At 51.1% G+C, this 27,997-nt stretch overlaps 4 protein-coding genes across 6 annotated transcripts in view; 1 reads left to right on the plus strand and 3 right to left on the minus strand.

Annotated features, from left to right (window-relative positions):
- LOC115640736 (zinc finger protein OZF-like) overlaps window positions 1-1,535 on the minus strand; it is a 32,015-nt gene extending 30,480 nt beyond the window's left edge. Inside the window, exon 1 of one of the 2 annotated variants that reach the window (XM_030543684.1) lies at window positions 1,514-1,535. Coding sequence is in view for 1 of the 2 variants with exons in the window: in XM_030543683.1 (XP_030399543.1) it covers window positions 444-465 (22 nt within the window). In the remaining variant the exon portion in view is untranslated. Of the gene's footprint in view, window positions 1-443; window positions 538-1,513 lie in introns of those variants that run through there. The other variant, XM_030543683.1, reaches the window with a different exon arrangement.
- LOC115640774 (putative zinc finger protein 66) overlaps window positions 1-27,997 on the plus strand; it is a 687,485-nt gene that overhangs the window by 295,739 nt on the left and 363,749 nt on the right. The window lies entirely within an intron of this gene.
- The window catches only part of LOC115640675 (zinc finger protein 850-like), a 542,158-nt gene that overhangs the window by 253,900 nt on the left and 260,261 nt on the right, over window positions 1-27,997 (minus strand). The gene's annotated exons all lie outside the window — the stretch shown is intronic.
- On the minus strand, window positions 14,749-27,460 carry LOC115640795 (tripartite motif-containing protein 10-like). The gene is made up of 9 exons (XM_030543790.1): window positions 27,071-27,460; window positions 25,745-26,450; window positions 23,266-23,713; window positions 22,138-22,233; window positions 21,494-21,724; window positions 19,433-19,455; window positions 17,773-17,888; window positions 16,257-16,316; window positions 14,749-15,713 (listed from the first exon to the last, which is right to left on the minus strand). The coding sequence occupies exons 3-9, from the start codon at window positions 23,674-23,676 to the stop codon at window positions 15,202-15,204; spliced, it is 1,449 nt and encodes a 482-aa protein (XP_030399650.1). The 5' UTR covers window positions 23,677-23,713; window positions 25,745-26,450; window positions 27,071-27,460; the 3' UTR covers window positions 14,749-15,201.

Raw genomic sequence — 27,997 nt, forward strand, 5'->3', positions numbered from 1 at the left:
CAGATACGTCTTTTGCCCCCCACCTCTCCCCTTGGAAGGCTGTTCCAGAACTTCACTCCTCTAATGGTTAGAAACCTTCGTCTAATTTCAAGTCTAAACTTTCTGATGGTCGTTTATATCCATTTGTTCTTGTGTCCTCTCCCTCCCTGGTAATTCCTCTCCCTCCCTGGTATTTATGCCTCCGATATATTTATAAAGAGCAATCATATCACCCCTCAGCCTTCTTTTGGTTAGGCTAAACAAGCCAAGCTCTTTGAGTCTCATAAGACAGGTTTTCCATTCCTTGGATCACCCTAGTAGCCCTTCTCTGTACCTGTTCCAATTTGAATTCATCCTTCCTAAACATGGGAGACCAGAACTGCACACAATATTCCAGATGAGGTCTCACCAGTGCCTTATATAACAGTACCAACACCTCCTTATCTCTACTGGAAATACCTCACCTGACGCATTCCAAAACCGCATTTGCTTTTTTCACGGCCATATCACATTGGCGGCTCATAGTCCTCCTGTGATCAACCAATACTCCAAGGTCCTTCTCCTCTGTTACTTCCAACTGATGAGTCCCCAGTTTATAAAAAAAAATTCTTGTTATTAATCCCTAAATGCATGACCTTGTACTTTTCACTATTAAATTTCATCCTATTACTATTAATCCAGTTTACAAGGTCATCCAGATCTTCCTGTATGTTATCCTGGTCCTTCTCTGTGTTAGCAATACCTCCCAGCTTTGTGCCATCCGCAAACCTTATTAGCACATTCCCACTTTTTGTGCCAAGGTCAGTAATAAAAAGATTAAATAAGACTGATCCCAAAACCGACCCCTGAGGAACTCCACTAGTAACTTCCTTCCAGCCTGACAGTTCACCTTTCAGTACAACCCATTGTAATCTCCACTTTAACCAGTTCCTTATCCACCTTTCAATTTTCATATTGATCCCCATATTTTCCAATTTAGCTAATAATTCCTCCTGTGGAACCGTATCAAATGCCTTACTGAAATCGAGGTAAATTAGATCCACTGCGTTTCCTTTGTCTAAAAAGTCTGTTACCTTCTCAAAGAAGGAGATCAGGTTGGTCTGGCACAATCTACCTTTTGTAATACCAGGTTATATTTTGTCCCAATTACCATTGACCTCAATATCCCTAACTACTTTCTCCTTCAAAAATTTTTCCAAGAGCTGACATACAACAGATGTCAAACTAACAGGCCTGTAGTTACCCGGATCACCTTTTTCCCCCTTTCTTAAAAATAGGAACTATGTTAGCAATTCTCCAGCCATACGGTACAACCCCCAAGTTTACAGATTCACTAAACATTCTTGCTAATGGGCTTGCAATTTCATGTTCCAGTTCCTTTAATATTCTTGGATGAAGATTATCTGGGCCCCCTGATTTAGTCCCATTAAGCTGTTCGAGTTTGGCTCCCCTCACTGACCAGGGAAGAACCTGTGTAGATTCAGAAATGCAGATCCTGCATCTTCAAATAACCGAGGGGACGGGAATCCCTTACCCAGCGAGGTCACCGTCTCATAGTTCTCCTGCATGACATCCCTGTAGAGGGCTCTCTGAGCAGGGTCCAGCAGAGCCCCCTGCCCCTGGGTGAAATACACAGCCACCTCCTCGAAGGTCACTGGCCCCTGAAACAACAAAGATGAGAGATAAAGAATCCCACCCCCACCCTCAGAGCAGCCAGGAGGCTTCAGGGGGTGGGGCGAAGGTGAGAGCTCCTTGTCCCTCCCAGCAGACAGCGGTGGGCAGGGTCTTCTCTTTTCCCACATGTCTGCCAGCAACAGGCTGATGAGCAGGGAACAGGAATCCCAACAGCTTCCCTTGGTATTTCACAGCTGCTTCGGGCCAGCGGGTTCAGGCTCCAGCACTGAGAGTCTGGTCAATTTTCCCAGCCCTGCCCAGGGGGGCGTTTCCTGGTTCAGAAATGAGGGAATGTCCTGTGTCTCCCCCGCCAACAGGCCTGTTCAGAAAATCAGGTCCCAGGTTGAACATGTGAGGGCAGGTTTATCACACCCTGTTCCCTCCCTGCCTCCCCCTGTGTGATTCTGGCCTCTCTCCATCTGCAGCAACCTCCCCCGCCTGCAGCTCCCTGAAACCCCCCTACCTGAGCTGGCTCCATCAAAGCCATTTCTTTTCCCCGTTTCCTGGAAGACCAGCTGATCTGGAGCAAAATCTGGATGTGATTCTTCAGCCTGTCAGGGCGAGAAGGGTGATTGGGGAGGTTTCAGAAGGGGCTGGAGTCCACTTCACACCCCGATTCCCCCCAGGCTCTCTCCCTGCAGACTGATGCTCTGGACTCTGCCATGCTGGGAAGAAATTCTGTTAGTTTATTTCCAGCCAGGCCAGGCCCCTCCCAGCAGAACTAAACCCTCCGGGGCACTTTGAAACTCTCCCCGTAACAGCATCTCTAGGCAGAATCAAAGGAGCCACTTTGGGGATCACCCTGACATTGGCCCAGAGGGCAGCACATCCCCCCAGCGACGCAGGGACTCGGCCGGAACAGGAACTGGCTTTTGCTCTGTCAGCTCCTCATCTTGTTCCTAGGAGAGTCAGTCTGCCAGGGGGCAGGGAATGGATCTAGGCAGGGCTGGGAGCTGGGAACCTCCCTTCCTACTTCCTGCTCCTGCTGCCCAGTCTGGTCACTCTCTGTTTCTATCACCTTCCCTCTGCCAATGAGAACCGATTACTGTCCTGGTCCCATGGGCATTTGCTCTCATCAGATCAGCGACTGCCACTGCTCACAGGAGTGTGAGTCGAGGTGTGTCCGTGAGGGCAGCAGCTCCGGGATTCACAAACACCAGGGAGCAGAGATGGGGCAAGGAGGGAGCAATTGGGCAGAGTCACTTTCCTGCCTGGCCCCAGCCGGGTCTCTCCCCATCCCCTGCAGGCTCCAGCTCAAGGGCTGGCGTCGGCAGAGCCCAGGGCTGCCCTGAGGGGGCTGCTTCCAGCCACTGGAGCCTGCCCCTCCTGGGGCTGGGCACAGAGAGATCTTTAACGAAGGTCTCGCCCCACCACGGTCCCCACTGCAGGAGCAGCAGCTGCTCAGCCTGGGCTCCCAGACCAAACTGGAGGCAGCAGCAGCATCTGACCAGGGAGCTTAACTCTCGGGCTCTAACATCAGGAGCAGAGAGAGACACACACACATCCACCTCCTCCTCTCTCCTGGCCACAATCGGAGCCCTCTGCTGGCAGCAGCTAATGCCTGAGCCTCCCTGTCCTGCCCCTGTAGCCCCCAGGGACAGGCAGGCAGAGGCTGATCCCATTGGCCCAGAACCAGCAGTGACTCCGGTGTGGCTGAGATCTGAATCCTGCCCGGAAATCAGACCAGGGTCCTTGTCAGCCCTGTCGTGTAAAGGCCAGAAGGAAAAGGGGGGTGGGAGTGGGGGGGTGGGTTTCTCCATCAGTCTGTTTCCATTGTCAGACAGGTCACAGACGTTCTGTAGTGAACAATCATTTAATGCACACAAAACACTGAATGGTGAAACGCAGGGGTCGGCAACCTTTCAGAAGTGCTGTGCCGAGTCTTCATTTAGTCACTCAAATTTAAGATTTCAGGTGCCAGTAATACATTTTAATGTTTTTAGAAGGTCTCTTTCTATAAGTCTATAATATATAACTACATTACTGTTGTATGTAAAGTAAAAAAGGTTTTTAAAATGTTTAAGAAGCTTCATTTAAAATTAAATTAAAATGCAGAGCCCCCTGGACCAGTGGCCAGGACCCGGGCAGTGAGTGCCACTGAAAATCAGCTCGCATGCCGCCTTCAGCACATGTGCCATAGGTTGCCTACCCCTGGTGCAACGCATTCTGGACAGTCTTTGGAATACTTCGGAATTCCTTGCAAACACAAGCCATTAGGCAGAAAATCTGTCTTTGTCCCTTAGACTGAGTCATCCCTCCATTGTCACTGTTACACGTATCTGCAGGTCTATACTTTGGCCCACGTATGTTAATGCGTTCCTCTTTGATCTTATTTCCCAGCTATTTTCTCAGGCCTTTTCCTCCCTGCTGAAGTTGAAGTGCCTTATCATCACTGTGTTTTTACTGCAGCATCACACCTGCTCCTTCGTTACCCCAAAGCAAAGAACAAAATCCACCTCTCTCAGCAGTGAAGGACAGGCCTCTGAGCTAGACTCACAAAGGGACTGAGGCGTTGTGATGCTGAGTGTCACAGTGTCAACTGTCAGACCCCTAGAAAGTCATAGGAATATCCCTGCGATCCACAAAGTGGAGTTAGGTGCCAAAGCGGAGTTAGGTGCCTATACAGTGACTAGGGAGAGATGGGCGCCTTAGAATGGCATCCGAAAAAGCCAGCCCGCTAGACAAGGAGTCGCCTAAGTCAGTGGTCCACAAACTTCAGTGTCACCCCCCCCTCCTTACTCCTGTCTGGGCCCTAACCCTCCCAGGAGGGGGACCGTGGCTCCTGGGAAGCAGGAGGAGGAACCAGGATAGGGGTAAGGAAGCTGAGGCTGGGGCCGCAGCCAGGGAAAGGGTCTGGCTCAGGGGGTGGGAAAGGAGCTGTGGCCGGGGGCAGGAGCCACGGCTGGGGGTGGGGCCACGGCTAGGTGACACTCCCTCCCTGCCCGCCGCAGGGTGGCCTGGGTCCAGCCATGCAGGGGGGCACACCCCCCAGTTTGGGTATCACTGGCCTAAGCTAACCAACGAGAGATGCCAACCACAGGACTGTGTCCTAAAACCTGCCCATCTCATGGAGTTTGGTGCCTAAGTCCTCGCTGCAGAGAGATGCCTAGTGATCCAGGAATGGGAACCCTACTCCTGGAGCCCAACAGCTTAAGTGCCTAAGCAGTTCCTTGTGAGAACGAGCCAGGTAAGTGCCTCACGCCTCACAAAACAGCCAGAGGATATGGGTGCCACTTTACCACTTTTAACCCAATGGTTACCACATTTGCCTGAGATGTCAGAGACCCCCACTCAAACCCTTTCTCTGTCTCGCTCTCTGAGGCAGGAATTGAACCTGGGTCCCTCGCATCCCAGACAAGTGCACTAACCACGGGGCGAGAAGTTGGATAGTAACACCCTGGCCTCCTTTTCCAGCCAGATTTTGAACGGGACCCAATCCTGCCAGTGGGCCTCTGAGGACACTTATCGGATTGTGCCCTGAAGGCAAGAGAGACATTCACCAGCCTGTCCTCTCCCTTGTTCCTGAATCACTCTGGGGCTTAGGCGGGAGACAGGTATCCAGCTGCCCAGAGGAAGGCAGCAGGGCTCAGGCTCAGAGGCAGAAGCTAAGATTCCTTCGGGAAATTCTACCTTGAAAATACAGGTGCTGAGTGAGTTTTGGTACCACTGAGACTCGTCTGGAGTTTTGTATCTCTCAGTGGATTCTAAACTGGGATCTAAATACCTAAACTCAGACCTCTGAGCTTCACCAGGGGAGGGAGGGAGGGTTAGGTGCCTATGTACCATTGTGAAACTGAATAATATTGGTGTCTTCTTCCTCTCAAAATACAGCTCAGAGCTGTCAGCAAACCCATCCCACCCAGCAGATTCATAGACTCATAGACTTTAAGGTCAGAAGAGACCATTATGATCATCTAGTCTGAACTCCTGCACAACACAGGCCACAGAATCTCACTCACCCACTCCTGTAACAAACCCCTAACCTAGGTCTGAGTTATTGAAGTCTTCAAATTGTGGTTTGAAGACCTCAAGCTGCAGAGAATCCTCCAGCAAGTGACCCCTGCCTCATGCTGCAGAGGAAGGCAAAAAATCTCCAGGGCCTCTGGCAATCTGCCCTGGAGGAAAATTCCTTCCCGAACCCAAATATGGCGATCAGTTAAACCCTGAGCACGTGGGCAAGACTCACCAGCCAGCACACAGGAAAGAATTCTCTGTAGTAACTCAGATCCCACCCCGTCTAACATACAGCATGCTCTGGCACTGAGCAGTCGCTGATATCCCAGGGCTGTTCTAAGCAGATATATTTAGAACATTTTCCCACCCCTTGCCTGAACCCCCGATTGCCTCCTGTATCAGGTGAAAAAAACAGGGAGTGGCCATGCCAGATGGTTTGCCTACAATGAAAACATCCGATACAGCTTCAGAAACAAAGACAGAGCATGTCCAGTAACTGCTGCTGCACCCTATTTCTGGAAGCTTCTGAGCTGGATTAGCCCCGTGCTCTGCAAATGTACAGAGATGTGTCACAGTGTTTGATGTAAGCTGAAAATACGCCTGGCAGGGTGAGTCCTTCTACCTTGGTGAACATCGCAGTCGTGGGCTCACTAATCTGACCATCAAAGTGTAAGAAGGGTAACAGACTTGTAAGTGATATGTGGATCAATTGGTTCATTCCCATGGGACAAGAGTGCCCCCACTTTGTCTATGTTGCTTATAAAGGGGATCAATGTACAGTCAGGCCAAAACCCTGTGTGCACAGCAGGATCTACCATGACACTATCCGGCCTCCATTCTCCTGCTCATGAAAGATGTCCTGTCCTTTGCAGGAGCAAGATCACCTTGAATTTCAGCCTTAACCCATTTAATGAAATTTTGTCAAGCCAAAACTGACACCTGTGAAATAACCCAATGGCTTTTCTACAGAGCGCAACATGCAGGGAAGATGAGGTGAGCGCCCCACTGCTTCGCTCCTTCTCTTTGGACTTGAAAAATCGAATGTGGGTTACACCTGGATGATACAAAATTTAAGAATGTTCAAGAGAGGTGAAAGGCCCGATAATTAATAGTATTTGGGGGAAGGACGCCTGCAATCTTCTGTGGTTGCCCTGACTGCCACTGTCAAAATTAAGGCCACCTTACTTCTCAGTGAGAACATCTGTAAGTTATTTGCATTAACTTCACACCTGTAGTGTCACACCATGTAGACAAGCCATGAATAAGTAAAAGGAGGGAAATTGGGAGGGGGGAGCCTCCACTAATTCCTTTAGTTTTAAATGCTTTAACTGGTTTTCCAGGACACTCACACAAACGGGTGCAGACATTCAGCTGCAACCCCTGTCAAAGGAGCATGAGTAGTAGCCACACAATCTGTATCAGTTTTCAGCCCGCAAATCCATTTAACGTACATTATAGTCACTGTATCTGCAGTGCTAAGACAATGGGTGTTTTTAACTACTATGCATTAGCTATCTCACTGCAAAACCACAATGGAGGCAAGGCACTTTGGTTTCACCAAAAAGGCAAACTAAGTGAGGTCAGCACTATTCCCCCCTACCTGAAGAGAAACAGGAGAATTTTTTTAAAAAGTCAAAACATCTTTGATATAGGCTGTACAAAGCAGTAAATGTCAGAATGAAGAACATCCCTGAAATGTATCATAACAAACTAGGCAGCACACATACAAGGCTATGAAATTAAAACAGACAATTGGAAGTACACCTCTACTCCGATATAACGCTGTCCTCGGGAGCCAAAAAATCTTACCATTGAACTTGCTTTGATCCACCGGAGCGCAGCCCCCCCCGGAGCAGTGCTTTACCACGTTATATCGGGTCACGTTATATCGAGGTAGAGGTGCATAAAGAAATCAATAGAAAAATTGACATCTATAGCTGCAATAAATGACGTCATAGAAGAGTAAGGCATGTACTTCAGTGGGGTACTTCAGGATGGGGGATTATTCACAGAAATTATTAATTACAAAAGGGGAGAAACCACATGTTACTGGAACTGCAAAATGACACTGAATGTTACAGGATTGTACAACCATTTTAGATATACGGCTCCTTTGGGAGAGCTAACAGCAAAAGTATGAATGCACTCTAAAGGTGCAGAAACGAATAGGCAAACAAAAGGAATGAAAAACGCATTAATTTATTTATTTTAATAATTAATTTCATGACTCTGGGAGGGCACAACTCATGAGTTTTCAGTTCCTGTGATTCTCAATCCATCTTGGGGTTGTATGTTTAGTAAAAAATAAAGTGGAAGTTTCCTTTGAAGAAGGATTTTATACAAATGCCCTAAGGGACCATTTTTTAAGAGAATTTACACTCCTTGTGGGATTTTTAAAAGGATCTAGGGGCCGTCAACTTTTAAAACTGTGGCCTTTGGTGAACGCTAGAGAACACAAGCGGTGACATGTGAAAAAGCACAATGGAAAATAACACGGGATTGAGGCAATCCCCATTGGTGGATCAAAATAATAGTTTTCAGAGTAGCAGCTGTGTTAGTCTGTATCCATAAAAAGAACAGGAGTACTTGTGGCACCTTAGAGACTAACAAATTTATCTGAGCATAAGCTTTTGTGGGCTACAGCCCACTTCATCATCATCTTCATCAAGCGGGCTGTAGCTCACGAAAGTTTATGCTCAAATAAATTTAAAAGTCTCTAAGGTGACACAAGATGTTCTTTTTGCAAAATAACAGTGTGGATTAAGGCAATCCCCATTGGTGGATCAAAGGAAACTGAAGCAGTTTTGACACCAAGCCAGGAAATCAATCAGCCCTGAACTCAAAAGATCCCAAAGAATGAACCTTATCAAAAACAACAACAACAAAAAAGAACAAAAATTTAGAACTGAAAACTGCCAGTTACAAGATTGCACCTCAAACAGGAAATGTTATACTAGAAACTCTGTGAAATCTCTTTGCTCAAGCTACTAGCAACTATTAATATTTCCCATGATTATTTGCTATTCCGAATATAAATTAAATAGCACGACAACATCCATCCACACAATGTTAAACAACATTAATGACGAAGTGCTTAGAGGAATAAAAACAACATTTTAAGATAATGTAAAGGAGTGAAACTTTATCTACAGCAGATTACAAGAAAAGGAGTCAAATTCAGGGAATCGGAAAAGTAGAGAAGACAATAAGGCCCCACCTCCTGGAGTCACCTGGTTAAGAGTGGCACTTTGTTTCCATAAATAAAATAATTAATTACATAAAGCCACCCTTGCATAAGCTTCTAGCCATCATGTTTGCAGAGGAAAACTTGAAACCGAGACCCGATCATAACTGGTGCAGCAAGATCTGCTTGAGACTGCAGAGAGACTAAGACCACAGCAGGCACAACTGTCCCATGCAACCAAATAGGGCATTAACTCCAAGAACCACGTGCTGGGGTCCTGTTTCCTACCCCAGGCAGAGGAGGAGAAGCCCCCCAGCAGCCCCTCCTCCCTGCTGCAACCCTGGAGAAGGGTTCCTCTGCCTAGCTGAAGTTCCCCTCTCCCTTCCACTCCCAGCCTGGATCCCCCTACCATGGAGATGAGGAGAAGGACACCTGGGCCAGGCTCCACTTTCAATCTACACATCTGTCCCCGTCCCCCATCTTCCACAAGCCCCTGGGCTGGGCTCCCCTATTTACCTGGAGCTGTTCCCTGCAGGGGGAGTGTCCCTGGGGGCTGGTAACTCCTCCTCTCCCCAAATCTCCCAGGGCGCTCAGCTCTGAGAGATTAAATGCTAAGGGACCAGGAGGTACAGATGTTGCGCAAAGAACTGCGGCACTGAATGGGTGAGGCTGGAGGGCTGGGAATCAGAAGGAGCAGGGTGCTGAGGCTATTGAACGTTTGGGGGTCACAGATAAGACCCTTATCACTCACCCCCTCTGTCCTTTCTCCCTGTCCCTCTGCATTCAGACAGCACCGAGAGGGACTGATTCCCACGGGGCCTTCTGTGAGAGGCCAAGAGGCCTGGGGATCCTATATCTGCTGCAGCAGGAAACTGGGTTTCTCCCAACTGGGAAAAACGGTTGGGTTAACTCGCACACTTCTCCCTGATCCCGACTGAACCTGCGCCTCTTTTCCTAGTCCAGATCGACCCTGAGCATCTCATTTAGCCTGCTTCCTCCCCCCAGCAGAGTGAATGTTAGAGCTGCTAAGTTTCTCCTTGGAAACAGATTGTCTCATCCCTGATTACGGTCCCGTTTTGCTGGGGTTGTGCTGAAGAACATTTATTTTCTCTGCCCATTCTTGTTCGTTAAAACAGAGTCTGAAAGAGCTTGGGCAGGGAGAGGAAAGGGCGCTATTTCAACCTCTGGTTTATTTGAGTGTGATGCGGCTGAGTCTGGGGGATTCCTTCCTTCCGCCTCAGCGTCACAGTCCGCCTTCGACACCACGGCGTCTGTCCCAGCATTGGAGCGTTCATCCTCTCCCGTTCTATCCCTCCCCTTCCCAAACTGGTCGTATTCCACAGCAGTTCTCCGCTCGCCACGCTTAGGAACCACGCTCTGATTTCCTGGATCCTAAATCAGACTCCCGAGGGCGGGGAATGAAAGGGGACCTGGAGAGGGAATTTAATGAATCCCACACACGGGGTGATCATCCTGAGGCTAAATCCCAGTTGCCATCTATTGGTAAAAGCAGCTGTGGGCTTCTTTCTGCCATGCACAGATTGTTCGCTGATGGGAAAGATGCTAGTTATGCTTTCTTTCTTTGTGATGATACTAAAACTTTCATCAATAACAGGGCCAAACAATGAGAGAGACCAGAAATAGCCTGTGAAAGTCGGGAGAAGCCCTCCTTAAATCAGTGGTTCTCAACCAGGGGCCCATGTACCCCTGGGGGTACACAGACCTCTTGCAGGGAGCACATCAACTCATCTAGAGATTTGCCGACTTTTACAACAGGCTCCATAAAAAGCACTAGCGAAGTAAGGATAAGCTAAAATTTCAGACAGACACTGACTTGTTTATACTGCCATACAGGCTATACACTGACATGTAGGAACAATATTTCTACTCCAGTTGATTCCTTTTATAATTATATGGTAAAAATGAGAAAGGCAGCAATTTTTCAGTAGTAGTGGCTGTGACACTTTTGTATTTTTATGTCTGATTTTCTAAGCAAGTCACTATTAATCTGGGGGTAGGCCAGACAAATCGGACTCCTGCCAGGGGTACAGAGATTGGGAAAGGTTGAGAGCCACTGCCCTACATTATAAAGGACTATGGACCACACCATCAGTGGACTTGGGAGGGGACGGGGCGGGGGATGACAGGGGACTGAGAAAGAAGGTGGGGATATCGACCGGCCTATCCAGCCCTGACGCCAGACTGACCTGGATCGCTGAATCCAGAGGAAGATGAAGAGCCTGACACAGCCCAGTGAGCCTGACACAGCCCAGTGGCTCGCCCCGCCCCCGGTTGGCCACAGCATTGGCAGTGGACAATGGGGACTATGCGAGGGAGGTCCCCCAAGGGGAATCAAAGCTGACTTGGGACAGGAGCTGCTGACCCTAAAGTCACCCTCCTCTCTGGCTCCCGTTCACGCAAGCTCCCTGGGTTTTCTGTGCCTGCTTCTGTGACAGGATCCCAGCGTCTCACATGGATTAGCGGCATTTTTCTGCCAGCCCTAAAAGGTCGCTCTGCAGCTGGTGCCTGCAGGAACAAGGACCAGCAATGGGCTGGGCTAGGGCTGAAATGTGGGGTGCTGGGCTCTGAGCGTTGGGTTGGAGGAAGGGGGATGGGGGATTATCTTTTCTTTCTTCCTTTGAAATAATAAAGGCGAATTGAGTTTCTCAATGCTCCCCCCTCCCAGAGCCCTTTGTCTGGAATATCGATTAAACAGGGTCTTTAAAGGAGTCGGAGGCCATCTTGGAAGGCACTTTGCAGGGTTATTTCTGCAGCACTGAGCCCAGACTCCAGATAGCGAAAATACCGGGGTAGGGGGGAGGTTCAGGCTCTTTCGCGATCATCCATCAGCTGCAGGGCGAATCCCCTCCAACATTTCCCATTCCCCTGCCTCTTCTCCAGGGAGAGCCAATCTGCCTAGGATACACCATAGAGAGGAGGGAAGAGGGGCCCTGCCCAGGCACTGGGCCATTAAGGACACAGCCCTGGGAAACAGGAGCTAACATCCTGCAAAAGGGGGGGCAGGAAAAGCCCCTCTGCCTCCCCCCCACACACCTATTTTTGCAATCACTGCAGCTGGCTCACCCCAACTGGGGGGACTTCTCTGCACTTCCCCCTCCCGGGTTTCCCCTTCTGCCCTGTCTGGCAGTGCCTGACCCCAACTCCTACCCCCAGTCCTTGATTTGGCCCCTGGGTCCCGCTCGTTCCCCAACCTGCTGCACCCCGGTGCATTCAGTTTTGCCCCTGCCCAGATTCTGCCCCTCCGCCCCCCAGGAACAGCCGGGAGCTGCTTGTCAGCCCCAGAGGGGGCAGGGTGCGGGCAGGGCAGTGCCAGCAGATCTCCCTGAGCAGCAGCCGCGGTTCACACCAGCGTGGCCAGGGGCTGGGAACACAAAGCAGCAGATTTGGGGCAGCAGGTGACTCCGGCTCCCACCGCCCTCTGCCCCCGTGTAACTGCCCCAGCACGGCCCGGGCTGGCTCCCCGCACAACGCACCCACCGGGGCTGGCGGCAGCTTTCCCGGGCCCCGGGCGGGAATCGCAGCCAGCTCCGCTGGGAGCAGCCTGGGGCCAAACCTCCCCCTGCAGCCCGGGGGTGACTGGCCGGGGGGCGGGGCGGGTCTCTCTCACCTTCCCTCCGAGCGGGGCCCCCCGGGGCAGGGGCCGGGCCGGGCCGGGGGCTCTGCCCTGGGAGAGGCTCCTGGGGAGCAGCGGGAAGGGCCCTGCTGGAGATTCCCCTCTCCCGGCTGCAGCCAGGGCTCCGGGCTCCCAGCACCAGCCGCCGGGGCTCGGGGATCTCGCCAGGAGCCTGGGAGCCAGAGTCACCGCAGCGGCTGCGAGTCACTTCCTGCTGCCGGGCCGGAGCCCAGCGCTCGCTGCTCCCGGGTCCTAGTGATCAACCCTCCCACTGCAGCCCCCCTGCCCCAGACCCTGCTTCTCCCAGTCTAGACAAGGGCAGCTTCTCTGAGCCCCCTCACACACACGCGTAAATTGGGCCCCTAGACTCTTGCCTAGGTGCCGTAATCCAGCCCTGGATCCCCCCAGGTTGAGTGCGGGGAGTTGATTCAGTAGCTGGTGTGTCTGGTCCCTGCTCAGAGAGAGGAGGCTGCGCTCCATCTGTCTCTGTTTTTTGGCCTGAGTCACAAGCTGCTGCCTCCTCCATTGGGATCTGGGAGCCCGAAGGCAGCAGCGGCTGCTTCCCCAGCAGGGTGGGTCTGTGCTGGGAGGAGGGCACCTTCATTAAAGCCCCCTCTGTGCCCAGCCCATGTAGGATTGTTGCCAACTCTCCCCTATAGCTATAAAGGAAGGTGATTTTGGTTCCTGCAGTAGGAGCTGGAACTGGGAGACCCCAATGAGCTCCAGTGACACAGATTGGTACAAATCACTTCCAGCTCCTGCAGGGCTTCTAGTTTCTCCTCAAACACCCCCCTCAACCTCTATTTAATTAATTCTGTGTCCCTGCCACCCCCACATATGCCCCCTGTCCAGCAATTCATTCTGCCTCCCCAGTCCCCACACTAGTTCCACCCTTCCCGTCTACATGGCAATACCAGTTTGGGAATATGCCATGTGTACTTTAACGGCAGTACTACCTAAAGGTACGAATTTACTCAGATGTCATGACCAGAGCCTGCCCTAGCCATAAACAGACTAAATCAATTGCTTAGAGCCCCAAGCAACTCAGGAGAGCTCCTGATTCACTGTTTATTATAAGAACATGCCTGTTTTAAATTGTGGGGGGAATGTTCCTGTTTAGGGCCCCCAATGGGCTAGCACTGGCACAGATAACGAGAAAGCATCTTTCTCTCCTGCTGTTGCATATAATGTGCAATCCCCATTTTTGTCTGCCGCCCCCAACCTATGTTCTTCTGCAGCTACTTTCAGAAAGCAGGAGTTGATGTCAAGTTCTTTAATAATATCTATGTAACCCATCAACCCTACGAAGTACTATGTGTATATTTACATCTAACTCACCAGGAGGTACTCACTCATCAACCCTACCAAGTACTAGGTACTAGTGTGAACCACGATGCATTGATCAGGTCAGTGGTTCTCACACTATCTACCACCCTTTTCTTTTCTCAAAGATAAACTAGGGACTGGTTTACAATGAAAAGTTACATTGGCGTAGGTGGGTCGGTTGGGGTGGAGAAAGAACCCACGTCCTTGACTGATGTTTCTATGCCGACAAAACCTCCAGTAATCGATCGATGCACCTTTGTTGATGGAAAAGGGCTTTTGGTGGCATAGCCAACTTTGGTCTGATGGTGTTCGTTTGCAGAGAGAACAAAACCCCTTTTGTCAGCATAGGCTGCATCTCCACTAGGGGGCTGTGCTGGCAGTAGAGTTGGCTTAGGTCATGCCTGTACTAAAAAGTTAGGTCAATGCAGTTATGTTGATTAGGGCTGTGAAAAACCCACACCCCTGAGTGACGCGGTTAAGAAGATCTAATCCCTAATGCAGATCCATGGAAGAATTCTTCTGTGGACCTAGCTCTCACCTCTCGGGAAGGTGGATTAGCTACAGTGAGAGGAGAACCCTTCCTATCGCTGGAGTGAGAGTCTACACTGGAAGCACTACAGCAGTGCCACTGCAGAGTTTTGTGAAGACATAGACTTCACCTAAGAAGGAAGAGAGTCAAGACTGTAAGGGAGGATGGATGGTAGGTCCCCTAACTTGGGAACCAAGGAAATGGGAATTCCATCCGAACAGCCAGCAAGAGACATGCATGTGCCTGTCCATTAAAGGTTGACTTTGTAACCTGAAATTATCCCACAGACACTGGCAGGAGAGGAAAAGGCAGGTAAAAAGTCAAAAGACGGTTTAAAAAACATATGATGTTTTATTAAAAACTCACGCTTTACAGGGCAGTCTCAAAATTGTTGATCTCTTGAGGTTTGCACCAGTGCAATTCTGCCCCACACCCCACTGTGACCCCTGCAACCCCCACATTGGCCCCTGTCCCTCACAGCCCGTCTGCACTTCCTGCAGTTTCAGTGGTTCTTCACCCATCCCTTTCTCACCCCTAGTACTGGCAAGGAGAGGGATGAACTTCCAGGGGGTCAGAGAGAGGAGGGGCCAGGAGAATGGGGAGACAGGAGTCCTCCAAGGTCATGGAGACTAGGATGATGGTGGCTAAAGAAACCCATCTTTTAATTCCCGGTGGGCTTTTCCCTCAGTGTCTCAGTGCCTGAGCTGGGATCCCAGTCTTCCTGACTATGGAGGACAGTGAGAAATAGGCTGCACAGTCCATAGGGGGAAAACCTGACGTCTCCATCTCCATTGCTGCTTCCTCTCTATGCTTTGATGATCCATTGTCCCCCATGGAGGCACCAGGGTCATGGAGATGAGGACATCTGAGGCTAGAGAGGCTGATTTCAGGTTCTCAGGGGGGATATTTCCCCCCTGTGTCTTAGGGACACAGTCTGAGCTGGGATCTCCCCACCTGGAGCCAAGGTCGGATTTTCTCCCCAGTGAAAGAGGCAGGCGGGAAAGTGAAAACCAGGCCCTGGTTCTCAGCATCAAAAAATGTCACCTGCCCCCGTTCACAGTCCAGAGAAACCCGCATCCTGCTGGTGGCCTGGTTCAGGGGCAGGCAGCTCTCAGGGGAGGTGAGAGCCTGGTATTGATCTCCACACTGCTCCACAGCCCAGATCCCCCCCTCAGGGTTACGGCTGATCCATCCCTTCCTCCTCACAGACTCTCTGGCCACTCCCACAGCCCAGAATCGCCCACCCCCTACTTCCACCTCCCAGCAATGTCTCCCTGAGGTGAATCTGTCACAGCCAAGCACACAGGGCAAAATGTCAAATCGCTCTGGATTGTTGGGTAGATCCTCTTCTGTGAATCCCCATCTTGCACTTTTCCCATCCTCTGACACGATGAGTTCGGGATGAGCCGTGTCTGGATCCAGAGTCATGTTCACTGGGGAGAGAGAGAATCAGAGCATTAGGGGCAGAGCTTGGCCCTGGGGGAGGCTGGAGCCATTTCTAACACTCCCCAGCAGCTTGATGCTGGATGTGACAGTCCTGGATCCCTGGGAGGGATCTCAGGAGGAAGAAGTGGGGTGAGGCTTTGGGGGGAAGAGGCAGAGCAGGGGAGGGGCCTCGGGGGAAAGAGGCGGGGCAGGGGAGGTTCCAGCACTCCTGCTGGAGTGTCTGGTTTTTAAGTATTACCAAGTTGGCAACCCTACCCCGGGGTCAGAGGAAAGTGTTCGGATGCAGGTTCGTGAGAGTGCTTCTGTTCCTTGGCGTGGGCATGGACTCAATATTAAGGCTGGTATCAGGATTGTTCATGTGACTTGAGCTTAGGGTCGCCGTAGTATTTACAATTCTCTATTTTATTTGTGAATGGGACGTGTGTCACGAGCTGTGTTAGTTTGGTTTGTAACTTCAGCTCCAGGTTCATGAAAGTGTCTCGATAGAATTTCTGTCTTCATTTGAAGCCCATCTCCACCGGCAATCTCAACCCGTCTGTGCAATCCTAGGGATTCCCTTCTTTTTTTCTCCAGTTCAGACGGCAGAGTGTCTGGAGGCGGAAGGGACAGAAGAGATGAGACAGCACGCTTTCATGTTTCAAACAACACCCCTGTAATGACCTTGGAGTTCATTAAACAACACATCAGTACATAACAAAAGAATAGAACTTTTATTAAAACAACCTAGAGAACTTCTGAGGTGAACTGCTGTCAGGAGCAGAGGACACTCCCTAGAAGTGGGGGGGCCACCAGTGCCCAAACTGTGACCCTGCCCCTCTTCTTCCCCACCCGTGTGCCACCTCTTCTCCCCTGCCCAGTCTGTAACCGGATCTATAATATATATTAATTACTTAGGAATCCCCAGTTATCACTTTGAGGGTTAGCAGGTTCTTGTCCCAAGATGAGGCCCAGTATTATTCAAATTATTATACAGCTGGAAACCCCAATGTGCACAGTTGCAACACTCACACTATAGAAATTCCTCTATTATTACAAATATAGTTTATTAATATATTTAGCACAGTCACAAACACCCCAACTCAATAAGGGAGACAGAGGTACTACAGAATATACATCTACACACCCACATACTCACACCATCCCTTGCAGAATAACCTGACATGTTAGCCATCATCTTCCTCATCACCATCACCTTCTTCCTCATCATGCGTGGCCATCATTCTGGCACCTCCTTCTCCAACTGCCCCTAGGCTGGGATACTACTTTTACAATATGTTTCTCCGATGCCGCTATATATAATGCATATTTAGTAGGGAATATTCCTCTTTTCCTTATTTGTATTTTGTCATCTTACTAATGTTGGAGTGTCTTTTTTCTATAGGTTCATATATCATACAATCATAGAAGATTAGGATTGGAAGAAATCTCAGGAGGTCATCTAGTCCAACCCCCTGCTCAAAGCAGGACCAACACCAACTAAATCATCCCAGACAAGGCTTTGTCAAGCCAGGCCTTAAAAACTTCTAAGGAAGGAGATTCCACCACCTCCCTTGGTAACCCATTCCAGTGCTTCACCACCCTCCTAGTGAAATAGTGTTTCCTAATATCCAACCTAGACCTCCCCCACTGCAACTTGAGACCATTGCTCCTCGTTCTGTCATCTGCCACCACTGAGAACAGCCGAGCTCCATCCTCTTTGGAACCCCCCTTCAGGTAGTTGAAGGCTGCTATCAAATCCTCCTCACTCTTCTCTTCTGCAGACTAAATAAGCCCAGTTTCCTCAGCCTCTCCTCATAAGTCACGTGCCCCAGCCCCCTAATCATTTTCATTGCCCTCTGCTAGACTCTCTCCAATTTGTCCACATCCTTTCTGTACTGGGGGCCCAAAACTGGATGCAATACTCCAGATGTGGCTTCACCAGTGCCGAATAGAAGGGAATAATCACTTCTCTGGATCTGCTGGCAACACTCCCACTAATGCAGCCCAATCTTCTCCCACAGTCTGTAGACTCATCCCAATTTCTGCTCCTCGATCCCATCTTGGTACCTTTGAACTTCTTCAGAGTCTCCGTGAGGACACTATTATTCTGAGACAACTCTCCAAGTCTCTTTTCCAGCTCTGAAGACATCTCCACTGGCTGCTGGAACTTCCCCTTCTCACACCTGGAGAGAAAATGTCACATTCTTGTATTTTGTTTAGTGACACATCATTTTTGTTGTTAGTGAACGTTGCTGCTCTAATGGGTCTGGAATTAGAATTCCTCGACTTCTCCCAGCCTCAGAGCAGGTGCAGCACAGGCTGTGGCCATACAACCTTCCCCCTGAAGATCCTGTTAATATTCTTCAGCTCTGGCCTGGAGAAGCCGCTCTGGGGCAAAACAGGAATCGAGTCTCCCAGCCAATTCACTCCTTGGCCTCCCTGCTGGTCTTCGTGTTGTAGTCATGTGTGCACTCAGAAATGGACTGATTCATTACAAATTAAGCCCTGAACAGATGTAAGAGGTGCTGGGGCTCAAGAAATTTTTTAATTTTCATAAGTGACGCGGCATGCCCAGAGGTGCCAGGGCGATGAACAGTGTGTGCCAGGTTTGTATAATTTTTGATGGTGCCCAGAACGGGTCCAAGCAGAGCCATCCTGTCCATAGGACAGACCGGGGCAACCATCCCGGGCCCTGCACTTCAGGGGGACGCGGGATCTCAGGCGGCATGGGGGTTAGCGGGGAGTCTGGCGCCAACAGCAGCGAGCGACCCGGCCCCAGCCCACCCCACTCTGCTCTGCCCTGCTGGGTCCTGGAGTCGCTCGGGGGAGGGGGCGTAAGCCAAAAAGAGGCAGGGAAGGGGCTTGGGGTAAGGGAAGGAATGGGGCGGGGAGGGGGTGGAGCAGGGGTGGGAAGAGATGGGGCAGGGGCTTGGGGGAAGGGGTGGAGTGGGGCGGGGAGGGGGTAGAGCAGGGGTGGGAAGAGGTGGAGCAGGAGTGGGAAGAGGTGGGGCAGGGCAGGCTGAGGCCAGGACTGTGGCTGCTGCCGGCGCCAGGTCCCCCGCTAACCCTCCAGACCACCCTGGACCTCGCTTCCCCCTGAAGTGTGGAGCCCCCCAAAGCACGGGGACCGGGTCGGGTGCCCCGGTCCATCCTATGGACAGGATGGCTCTGAAAATATAAACCCAAACATTGGTGAAGCTGGTCCCACATTCCTGAATATTGGTGAAGCATGGTCACCAAGGGGCCATATAACTCACTGCCTGTGGTGATGAACTGCCAAGCCTACAGGTGCCGGGTCTCAGCCCTGGCAAACCGCAGCACAAATTAAACATTGATCTACTCCCCGCTTCCCCAGCTCACTCCACACAGGTCTCCAAACAGTCCTTAAGCAGTAAAGACTCTTGATGCTCGCTGCCCCGGGCAGGACTCTATCCTGTGCCCTAGCGAGGAAAGGCCCATATTCCATCCCCAGAACCCTGAGGCAGCCAGTCCCCCAGGGAGGTGACTTCTCTAGAAATACTTGAGGTTCAGAAGCTTTCCCGCAGGATGGTTAACTCCAGAGTGTTAGGCCAGGGGGTGAGAACCTCTGGATGTTAAATTCATCCGAGATGTGTAGCCGAATGTGACCCAGCCCCACGTGCTGTGCTGTGGCATCCTGGCAAGACGGAGTTTGAACACAGCGACCAAGTCCTTTCCCAGCCCTGTAAAGCAGGAAGGAGCCACGTACCTGCTTAAGGTGCTTCTGATGTCCTAGAAGAAAGATAAAGAACAGGGAGCTCAGTCCCACGGGTTCAGGGCCCCGCCTGCTCTGGAGGGGGCTCGCTCTAAATTCAGCACCGTGCACATGGGGATCTAGGACCCTTTTATTCATAAACATTTTTTCCCAAGTGCATTGGCACGACTCTGCGGGTGCTCTGGGGCTGGAGCACCCATTAAAAAAAAAAGGTGCTCAGCACTAACCGGGGAGCACCTCCCCTTCCCCCACCTCCCAGCACCTCCCAACCCCAAGTGGCCCTGCCAATCAACTCCTCCCCCTCCCCCCCAGCGCCTCCGATCCCCAGGCAGCCCTGCCAATCAACTCCTCCCCCTCCCGCCCCCAGGCGGCCCTGCCAATCAACTCCTCCCCCTCCCACCCAGTGCCTCCCATCCCCAGGCGGCCCTGCCGATCAACTCCTCCCCTTCCCGCCCAGCGCCTCCCGTCCCTGGGCGGCCCGGCCGATCAACTCCCCCTCCCGCCCAGTGCCTCCCATCCCCGGGCGGCCCTGCCAATCAACTACTCCCCCTCCCCCCTAGTGCCTCCCGTCCCCAGGCGGCCCTGCCAATCAACTCCTCCCCCTCCCTCCTAGTGCCACCCGTCCCCGGGTGGCCCTGCCGATCAACTTCCCCACCCCCGGCCCAGCACCTCCCACCCTCGGGCAGCCCTGCCAATCAACTCCTCCCCCTCCCTCCAGCGCCTCCCATCCCTGGGCGACCCTGCTGATCAACTCCTCCCCCTCCCCCCCAGAACCTCCCTCCTTCTGTGCATCAGCTGTTCAGCGGTGTGCAGGAGGCAGGGGGTGGGGCGAGAGGGCAGGGTGGAATGGGGCAGAAAGAGGTGGGCTCGGGTGGGGCCTTGGGGGAAGGGGTGGGGAGGGGGCAGGGCCTGGGGCGGAGAAGGGGTCGAGCGCCCCTGGGGAAATGAGGAAGCTGGCACCTATGCCCAAGTGGGTTTTTGCTTTTATTTGTGGAAAACGAAAGCCACAGAGATGGTATTGTGAGTGGAAATGGGCAGGAGCGTTCTCATGGGAAGGGCTCTTTCTCTTTCTGATGCCCATATTGAAAAACTCTCTAACTCTTTGTGCTCCTCTCATGGTCATGAACGAGCGTGGAGAGTTTGTGATCAGACCAGAGAACTCTGCTGTTTATAACGCGCAGGTCATTCCCTCAAGGAAGAGAAACAGTATCTCCTTCTCCCACCTTCGTCCCACCCATAGCCCCAATAACTTTGTTCCCCCACCCTCATCTTTCCCCATCTCCCTAGTGCTGCAGGTCACAGGCGCCAACTCTGTGGGTGCTCCGGGGCTCAAGTACCCACAGAAAAAAAAATAGTGGGTGCTCAACATCCACCAGCCACAGCTGTTTGGCGGTGCTTCCAATCAGCTGTTTTGTGGCTGGGGGAAGCGCTGGGGGAGGGTGGAGAGCAGTGAGTGGGGGATCTTGGGGGAGGGGTTGGAAGAGGCAGAGCGAGGGCGCGGCCTCGGGGCAGAGTGGGGGTTGAGCACCTCCTGGGAAAAATAAGAGTCAGAGCCTATGCTGTACATTCCCGCAGATACAGCCCAGAGCTCTCAAATATTCCAGCCTGCTGCCCTGCAGAATCCAGAGACCAAGGAGGGGCAGGAATTGCCAAGTGTGACCCGTGTGGATAGAATGAGGAGCAAGGGGAAGAAACTACGAAAGGGAAAGTTGTGGCTGAATATCAGGGCAATCTTCCTGACTCTAGAAGTATCTGACTAGAGAATCATCTCCCAAGGGGAAACAGTGGAAGCCGCAACCCCTGGGAACTTTGAACCTTGACTGCACAAAACCAAAGAAAGTGAGATGGTGGGAGCAACCCTGCTCTGGCCCCAGGGCCATGGAGTGTCTGAGCGAAGGGGGCATTTCCATCTCAAACATCTAGGAGCCTGTAACTCTCCAAAGGACAATCATAATTCCCATTCCAGCAATGCACCGACTGAGTTACTGACTCCTGGACTCCGTTGCTGTGACACCTGTGCAGGGATCTGGGGGGGGGTCTCTAAGTCAGTCTCACCTGCAGGAATTTGCTGGCCGGCTGCCGGCACATCCCCTCCATCTCGCCGATCAGCTCGCTGAGACGGGGTATCTCCTTGGACACTTTGGTGGCGTTTTCATCCTGGTTCTTCCTAATCTCTTTGTCCAACTTTTCCAACTGGGCCAGCAGGAGTTGCTCTTGGTCCTCCAGAAACTGGCGCAGCTGCTTGAATACAGATACAATCTTCTGCCTCTCGGCTTCCATTTTCTCCTGTAAGGGACACGCAGGGAAAAGGCAAGTTGGGACTACGTGGAGAGTCACGGGCCGTTTCACAGTAGATCCCTAGCTGGAGGGTCAGGGACTCTCACCAGAGTTGCACATGCTGCCTGCCTGCGATGGTCCAAGTGACCTGAAAGGAAGTGTCACCTTGACTATTAGCCCCGTGACGAACGTTCAAATTATCCCTAGAAAGGATCTGTCTTCATAAATAAACAGTCTCCCGCCTTCACCATTTGCCTGCCTCATCTCCATTAAACCAGAACAGAGTTTACTTGACACAGACAACTAACTAATCACTGTGGAAAGGGGAAAGTTACCCACAGTCGCTTTCCCATCACTCAGAGTAAGGAGAACACTGACAATGCTCCCGAGAATATCTGCTAGCAATTAACAAAGGCACCTACCAGCAGTTCCAGGAGTCTCTTTTCCTCATTCAGTTTAACGGCCGGGATCTCATCTCTCTCTTTCATCATGCTCTGCAAATGGAGCTGAATTTGATCCTAACAAAGGAAAAGTGACTTTTGATTTTTCCCTTTTCCCAGGGTTATTTCCCCGCTGGATTTGTGTTTTCCAGGATGTCACATTGGTAACAAAGCTCATTTCAGGAATACCTGGCTCAAGCCACTTCAGATGTGGCCCACTAACCCTAACTTGGAATCCCAGGAGGGAGGGGAATTTTCAAGTCAATCGGAGTAAGAACGAGGATTTCAGAGCAGTTCAGAAAATTGGCTTTCAAACAATAAACCAGTTTCTGCCTTAACTGTAGCGGTGCTACCAACCCACCATTATTCACATGTCCCCGGCAGCAGAACTGCCGTCTCTATCTCTTCAGTCTGAACCTCCTTTTTGGCTGCATCTGGGCTGCAGCAGGCTCATCCGCTCCGTCTCTGATGGGAACCTTGCAGCCATCATTGTTAATTCCCTTTAAGAGAGACAGCACCTCCTCTGGACACCTCAGCACAATGCTAGAGCAGCATCAGTGCCAGCCCAGAGGGAGTAGCTCTGTAAGGCAGGACTATTGATGGAGCCGGCTTCTGGGAGAGGAAATCCAGGAAACTGGGAGAACCTGTTGCTCTGAAAGAGTCTCAGAGAAACTTAAGCAACCCCGGGGGGAAAACATAGACACCGAGTCGCCGACTCCATGGGTGCTCTGGGGCTGGGGCACCTATGGGGAAAAAAAGTTGTGGGTGCTCAGCACCCACCAGCAGGGCCTGCAGATCAGTGCCTGCCCCTTCCCCTCAGCGCCTCCCACCCACCAGTGGCCTCACCAATCAGCTCTTCCCCCTCTCTCCCAATGCCTCCCCCCACTGCAATCAGCTGTAGTGGTGTGCAGGAGGCGCTGGGAGAGGAGGGAAATCAGCGGGGGAAGGAAGAGGTGGAGGGATGGGGTGGGAAGAGGCAGAGTGGGGATGGGACCTGGGATGGAGCAGGGGTCAAACATCTAAGTAAGTCAGCGTCTATGGGGGAAAAGATCAATTTAGTCTGAAAAGGGAAGGATTGAATTAACCAACGTCAGTCAGAGTGTTTCCTACCTTGTATTTCTGAGCAGCCTCCTCCATGAGCAGCACTTTGTGAGATCTGTGCTGGGGAGATCTCCAACAAGCCACACACACGGCTTCCCTGTCCTCCTCGCAGAATAGGTTGAGTTTCTCCTGGTGTGTCTCACACAGATTCTCTTTGCTAGGATTTAATTCCAGTTGTCTAATTTTCCTTACTATATTTCCCAGCTGCCAGTTGGGCCGGAGGCTCCCTTTCCGGATCCGGTCTCTGCAGACGGGACACTCCAAGGGGCCATATTCTTCCCATTTGTCACAGTAGTTAATGATGCAGCCCTGGCAGAAGTTGTGCCCACAGTCCATGGTCACGGGGTCCATTAGATACTCCAGGCAGATGGGACACATGGTTTCCTCTTGGATTCCCTGTACAGGAGCCGCTGAGGCCATGGCTGCCGGGATCACCAATGTTTTTTCTGGCCTCTTCCTTTATGCCATGCATGGATGGGAGAAAAAGCTCAGTGAGAACCGTATGGGGGAAAAGTGAGGGCATGAAGCTGAGGGAAAGTTCGTTGGGATTGGTGAAGAGAATGGGCAATGCCTGTTTCACACTCGCTCTGGAGAGTTAGGTGTCTCTCCATAATGAGGGCTGTAAGTATCTCTCCGCCACAAGCCCCTCTTCCTTCCTTCTGCACCAATGTATATCCACACTGACCCCCTCCACTTGCTAAACCTCGACCGATCTGAGCCCCTCTCCTTTTAGTGCACAGAAGCGGCCCCCTCAATGAAACTGACTCAGCGAATAACCCAGTGCACAGCTTGCTACAGCCTGTCCCAGCTGTAGTAGAAGGAGAGAGCCTGAAACATGAGGCCTGGTACAAGGCCTGAGGCCTGAACTACAGTGAGCAAAAATGTCAGGTCCTGATATAAAGCAAAGTTAGCAAGAGAACATAAGGATGGCTATACTGGGTCAGACCAATGGTCCATCTAGCCCAGTATCCTGTCTTCAGAAGACAGGATACTGGCTAGATGTACCTTTGGTCTTACCCAGTATGGCCGTTCTTATGTTCTTCTGACAGTGGCCAGTGCCAGGTGCCCCAGAGGGAATGAACAGAACAGGTGATCATCAAGTGATCCATCCCCTGTCGTCCATTCCGAGCTTCTGGCAAAGAGAGGCTAGGAACACCATCCTTGCCCATCCTGGCTAATAGCCATTGAGGGTCCTATCCTCCATGAACTTATCTAGTTCTTTTTTGAACCCTGTTATGGTCTTGGCCTTCACAACATCCTCTGGCAAGGAGTTCCACAGGTTGACTGTGCGTTGTTTGAAGAAATACTTCCTTTTATTTGTTTTAAACCTGATGCCTATTCATTTCATTTGGTGACCCCTAGTTCTTGTGTTATGAGAAATAGTAAACAACACTTCCTTATCTACTTTTTCTACACCAGTCATGATTTTATAGACCTCAATCATACCTCCCCTTAGCCGTCTCTTTTCCAAGCTGAAAAGTCCCAGTCTTATTAATCTCTCCTCATACGGAAGTCGTTCCATACCCCTAATCATTTTTGTTGCCCTTTTCTGAACCTTTTCCAATATACCAGATCCACCCAAAACACTGGTCTGCCAGTCTTTCTGTGGGTATACAATGCTCTTTGAAAAATACACCCCAACCAAAAAAAAAAGAGACCACCACATCAGAATTTCAATAAATGCCCAATTTCAAACACTACCCACAAAACTGCACCTCAAATGTAAAGGGTATTAAAATATGCAGGTGAAGAAAAGAGGAACTTTCACCTTCATTTACTACATTTCAGAACTCAACCCTAATGATGGAGCCAGGACCAACAGTTCCAGAAAAATAAAGATTTTTAAGAGTAAGTTGGACAAACACCCGTAAGGGATGGTCTGATAATGCTTGGTCCTGTCTTGAGCGCAGGGGACTGGATTAGATGACCTCTCGAGGTCCCTTCCAGTCCTATGATTCTAAGCTTAAAAGTCCATAATGAACTCAAATGAATCCTCACAATCTCCCACAGAGGGGCACCAGTATTAATCATCTGCTAGCAAGAGTGATACAAAGATGCCCAGTGAGCGTGAATCTCAAGCAAATGGGCAAACTTTGGGGAAGCGAAATTAACTTCCATTGTGTGGCCAGGGCCTAGACCCCCAGTGCAGCCCCCCTGTGGCAACTTCTTCCCCAGACACCAGACTACGGTTAATGGCTGAAGCTCTCACGAAATGGTTGGTGCTACTGGAGAATGGTCCTACCACCGTGCTAGGAGGTGGGGAGCAGAGTTCCCACAGCAGAGCCTCTTCCCCTCCCTGCAGCCCCAGATCTGGGCCCTCAGTTTTGTGGAGGACTTAGTACGGGTTCTCCACGCGATGCCTGGATTCTCACCCAGAGTACGAACAAGAACTCTAGAGATCTCAGCTCCCTGGCAACAGTGCTTGGGTCTGACACGCACACACAGAAAGGATTAAAAAAAGAAAGAAAGAAAAAAATCTTTCTCCTACCTCACGTATCTGGGAGAAATGTCTCAGCAGTTCCAGGATCCTTGGGGCATCCCCAGCTTAGAGTGACAGCGAATCAAGGGGATTTGTGTTTAATGCTCCGTTTAAATCCAGTGCTGTTTGATGGGTAGTTGGAAATCCCCTCTATTGCAGTGAGTGGGGCCAAATGCCACAGTGAGAAGGGGAGGAAATATTCAGGAATCACATGCTAGTGTCAGGAGAAAGAAAACTCCTTTTATGGTGCGGGGGTATGGGGATTCACTGTAACACTTCAGGGGATTGATTTCAAATCATCAGCCCTCACCCAGATCAGGTCTGAGCGGAGTCTGAAACGGGTTTTTACTGACTCTTTGACAAACTGTCTCAAGCAAGAGAAGGGAAACAGTCAAGGGCAGCAGAAAGGCTAGTTGGAACAGGCCTCGTGGCTAATTTTTGGGGTGACTTTACCCTGGATTACTTTGCAGTCCAGTGTTTCCTTGTGGAGCAGGGTTCACCCCCACCAGAGCCCCTTGGGAGTTTCTCACCCCCTTAACTCTGGATTTCTGCAGTGTAGAGTTACTTACCAGTGCAATACTGATCAGTAGGACAAACTCTTCCTGCTTTCCCCAGCTGACAACTTTGCTCGCTGTTACTGAGTCTGCTGGAGTGATCTGAACATGCTCAGTGAGGTCTCTGCTCCCAGCTATAAAGGGAGAGGCCCAGAGGCAGGCTGGGTCATGTCAGAGTGAAGTGGTAGGCCAGGGAAGGAGAGGGACAAAATTGGGGAGAGGGGTTAAGAGCTGCAAGAAAGTCATCACCAATGGAACTTTTTTTTTCTCCCCTCTCCGGCCAGATCATCTCAGCACACCCTGCCCAGGGCTGTGGCTCAGTACTGCCAACTTTCAAGAGTTCAAAAATCATGAGATTGGCCCCCAAAATCACACCATTTATAAAAAAATAAAATTTACTGTGTTTTTTAGGCCAGTCTCTTGATGTTTGAACTCCCCCGGCCCATCCCCGGGGTGTGCGCACGCGACAATTAGCATGGCCCACTCTCCATGGATAAGGTGGTTTTTGGCCCCTGCTGCAGAAATTCTCATCTCCACGTCTGCCCTGTCCAGCAATTAATCCTGTCCCCGTTCCCCATCAGTTCTGTCCCCACCCAACCCCCCTCAGTTCAGCCTCTTTCATTTCAGTTCCTCAGCCCCATCACAATCATCTCAACAGTTCAGCCCCCCCCACTCCATCGCCCCCCTTGCCCTCAGTTCACCCCCCAGCACCACCCCATCTGCTCAAACCCCTCCACCCCCACTCTCCTCACTTCAGCCTTCTTGCTGCTCCCAGCCTCACCTCTGCTCCTTAAGAGTTCTTCACGCTCCCCAGGCCTGATGTGTGGTCTGCAGTGGGGTCCCTTCTTCCACTTCCCAGGATGGCAGGGGAGCAGCTTCCCCAGCTGACAGCGGGAGGCCCCGCCATGCCCCGAGCGGCTGACAGATTTCTACGTAAAATAAAGCCTCACTTTTAGAACTCCATTGTATGATCATGACTGAGGCTTAATTTTACTCAGAAATCACATATCTCGTGATCAGTTCGTGGGAGTTGGCACGTCTGGTGGTTTTAAAGCACCGAGATGCCCAATGCCTAGCCCTGTGGCTCCCAAACTTTCCAGACGACTGTACCCCATTCCGGACGCTGATTTGTCATGCAGACCCCCAAGTCTTTCTACGGCAAGCCTGCCATTACGTGCAGCGTTGTTAGCTGCTTTGTCTGCCATTTTGGGTCCTGTGATCCGAATATGCACCGGTATGTCTTGGACAGTGGTTCTCAACCAGGGGTACGTGTACCCCTGGGGATACCCAAACGTCTTCCCAGGGGTATGTCATTCATCTAGATATTTGCCTTGTTTTACAACAGGCTACATCAGTGGTCCCCAACCACCCACCAGATGAAGGACCGTGGTGGCGGTTGAGCATCTGCTGAAATGCTGCTGAAATTCGGTGGCATTTCGGCGGTGATGCCTCTGGATGATGTCACTTATCGGAGGCAAGCGGCATCATCCAGAGGCGTCACAGTGGGATTTCGTCGGATGCTCGACCGCTGGCCAGGATGCCGGCACATGGTGCCTGCAGGCACCGCGTTGGGGACCCCTGGGCTACATAAAAAGCACTAATGACATCAGGACAAACTAAAATTTCACACAGACAATGACTTGTTTATTGTGCTCTATATATAATGTGCAGGCTGACTAGGGTGGATTGAGTAGACGGGCTTTTTTAT

This window comes from Gopherus evgoodei, unplaced genomic scaffold (assembly GCF_007399415.2).
Source record: "Gopherus evgoodei ecotype Sinaloan lineage unplaced genomic scaffold, rGopEvg1_v1.p scaffold_32_arrow_ctg1, whole genome shotgun sequence".
NCBI classification, from domain to species: domain Eukaryota; kingdom Metazoa; phylum Chordata; order Testudines; family Testudinidae; genus Gopherus; species Gopherus evgoodei.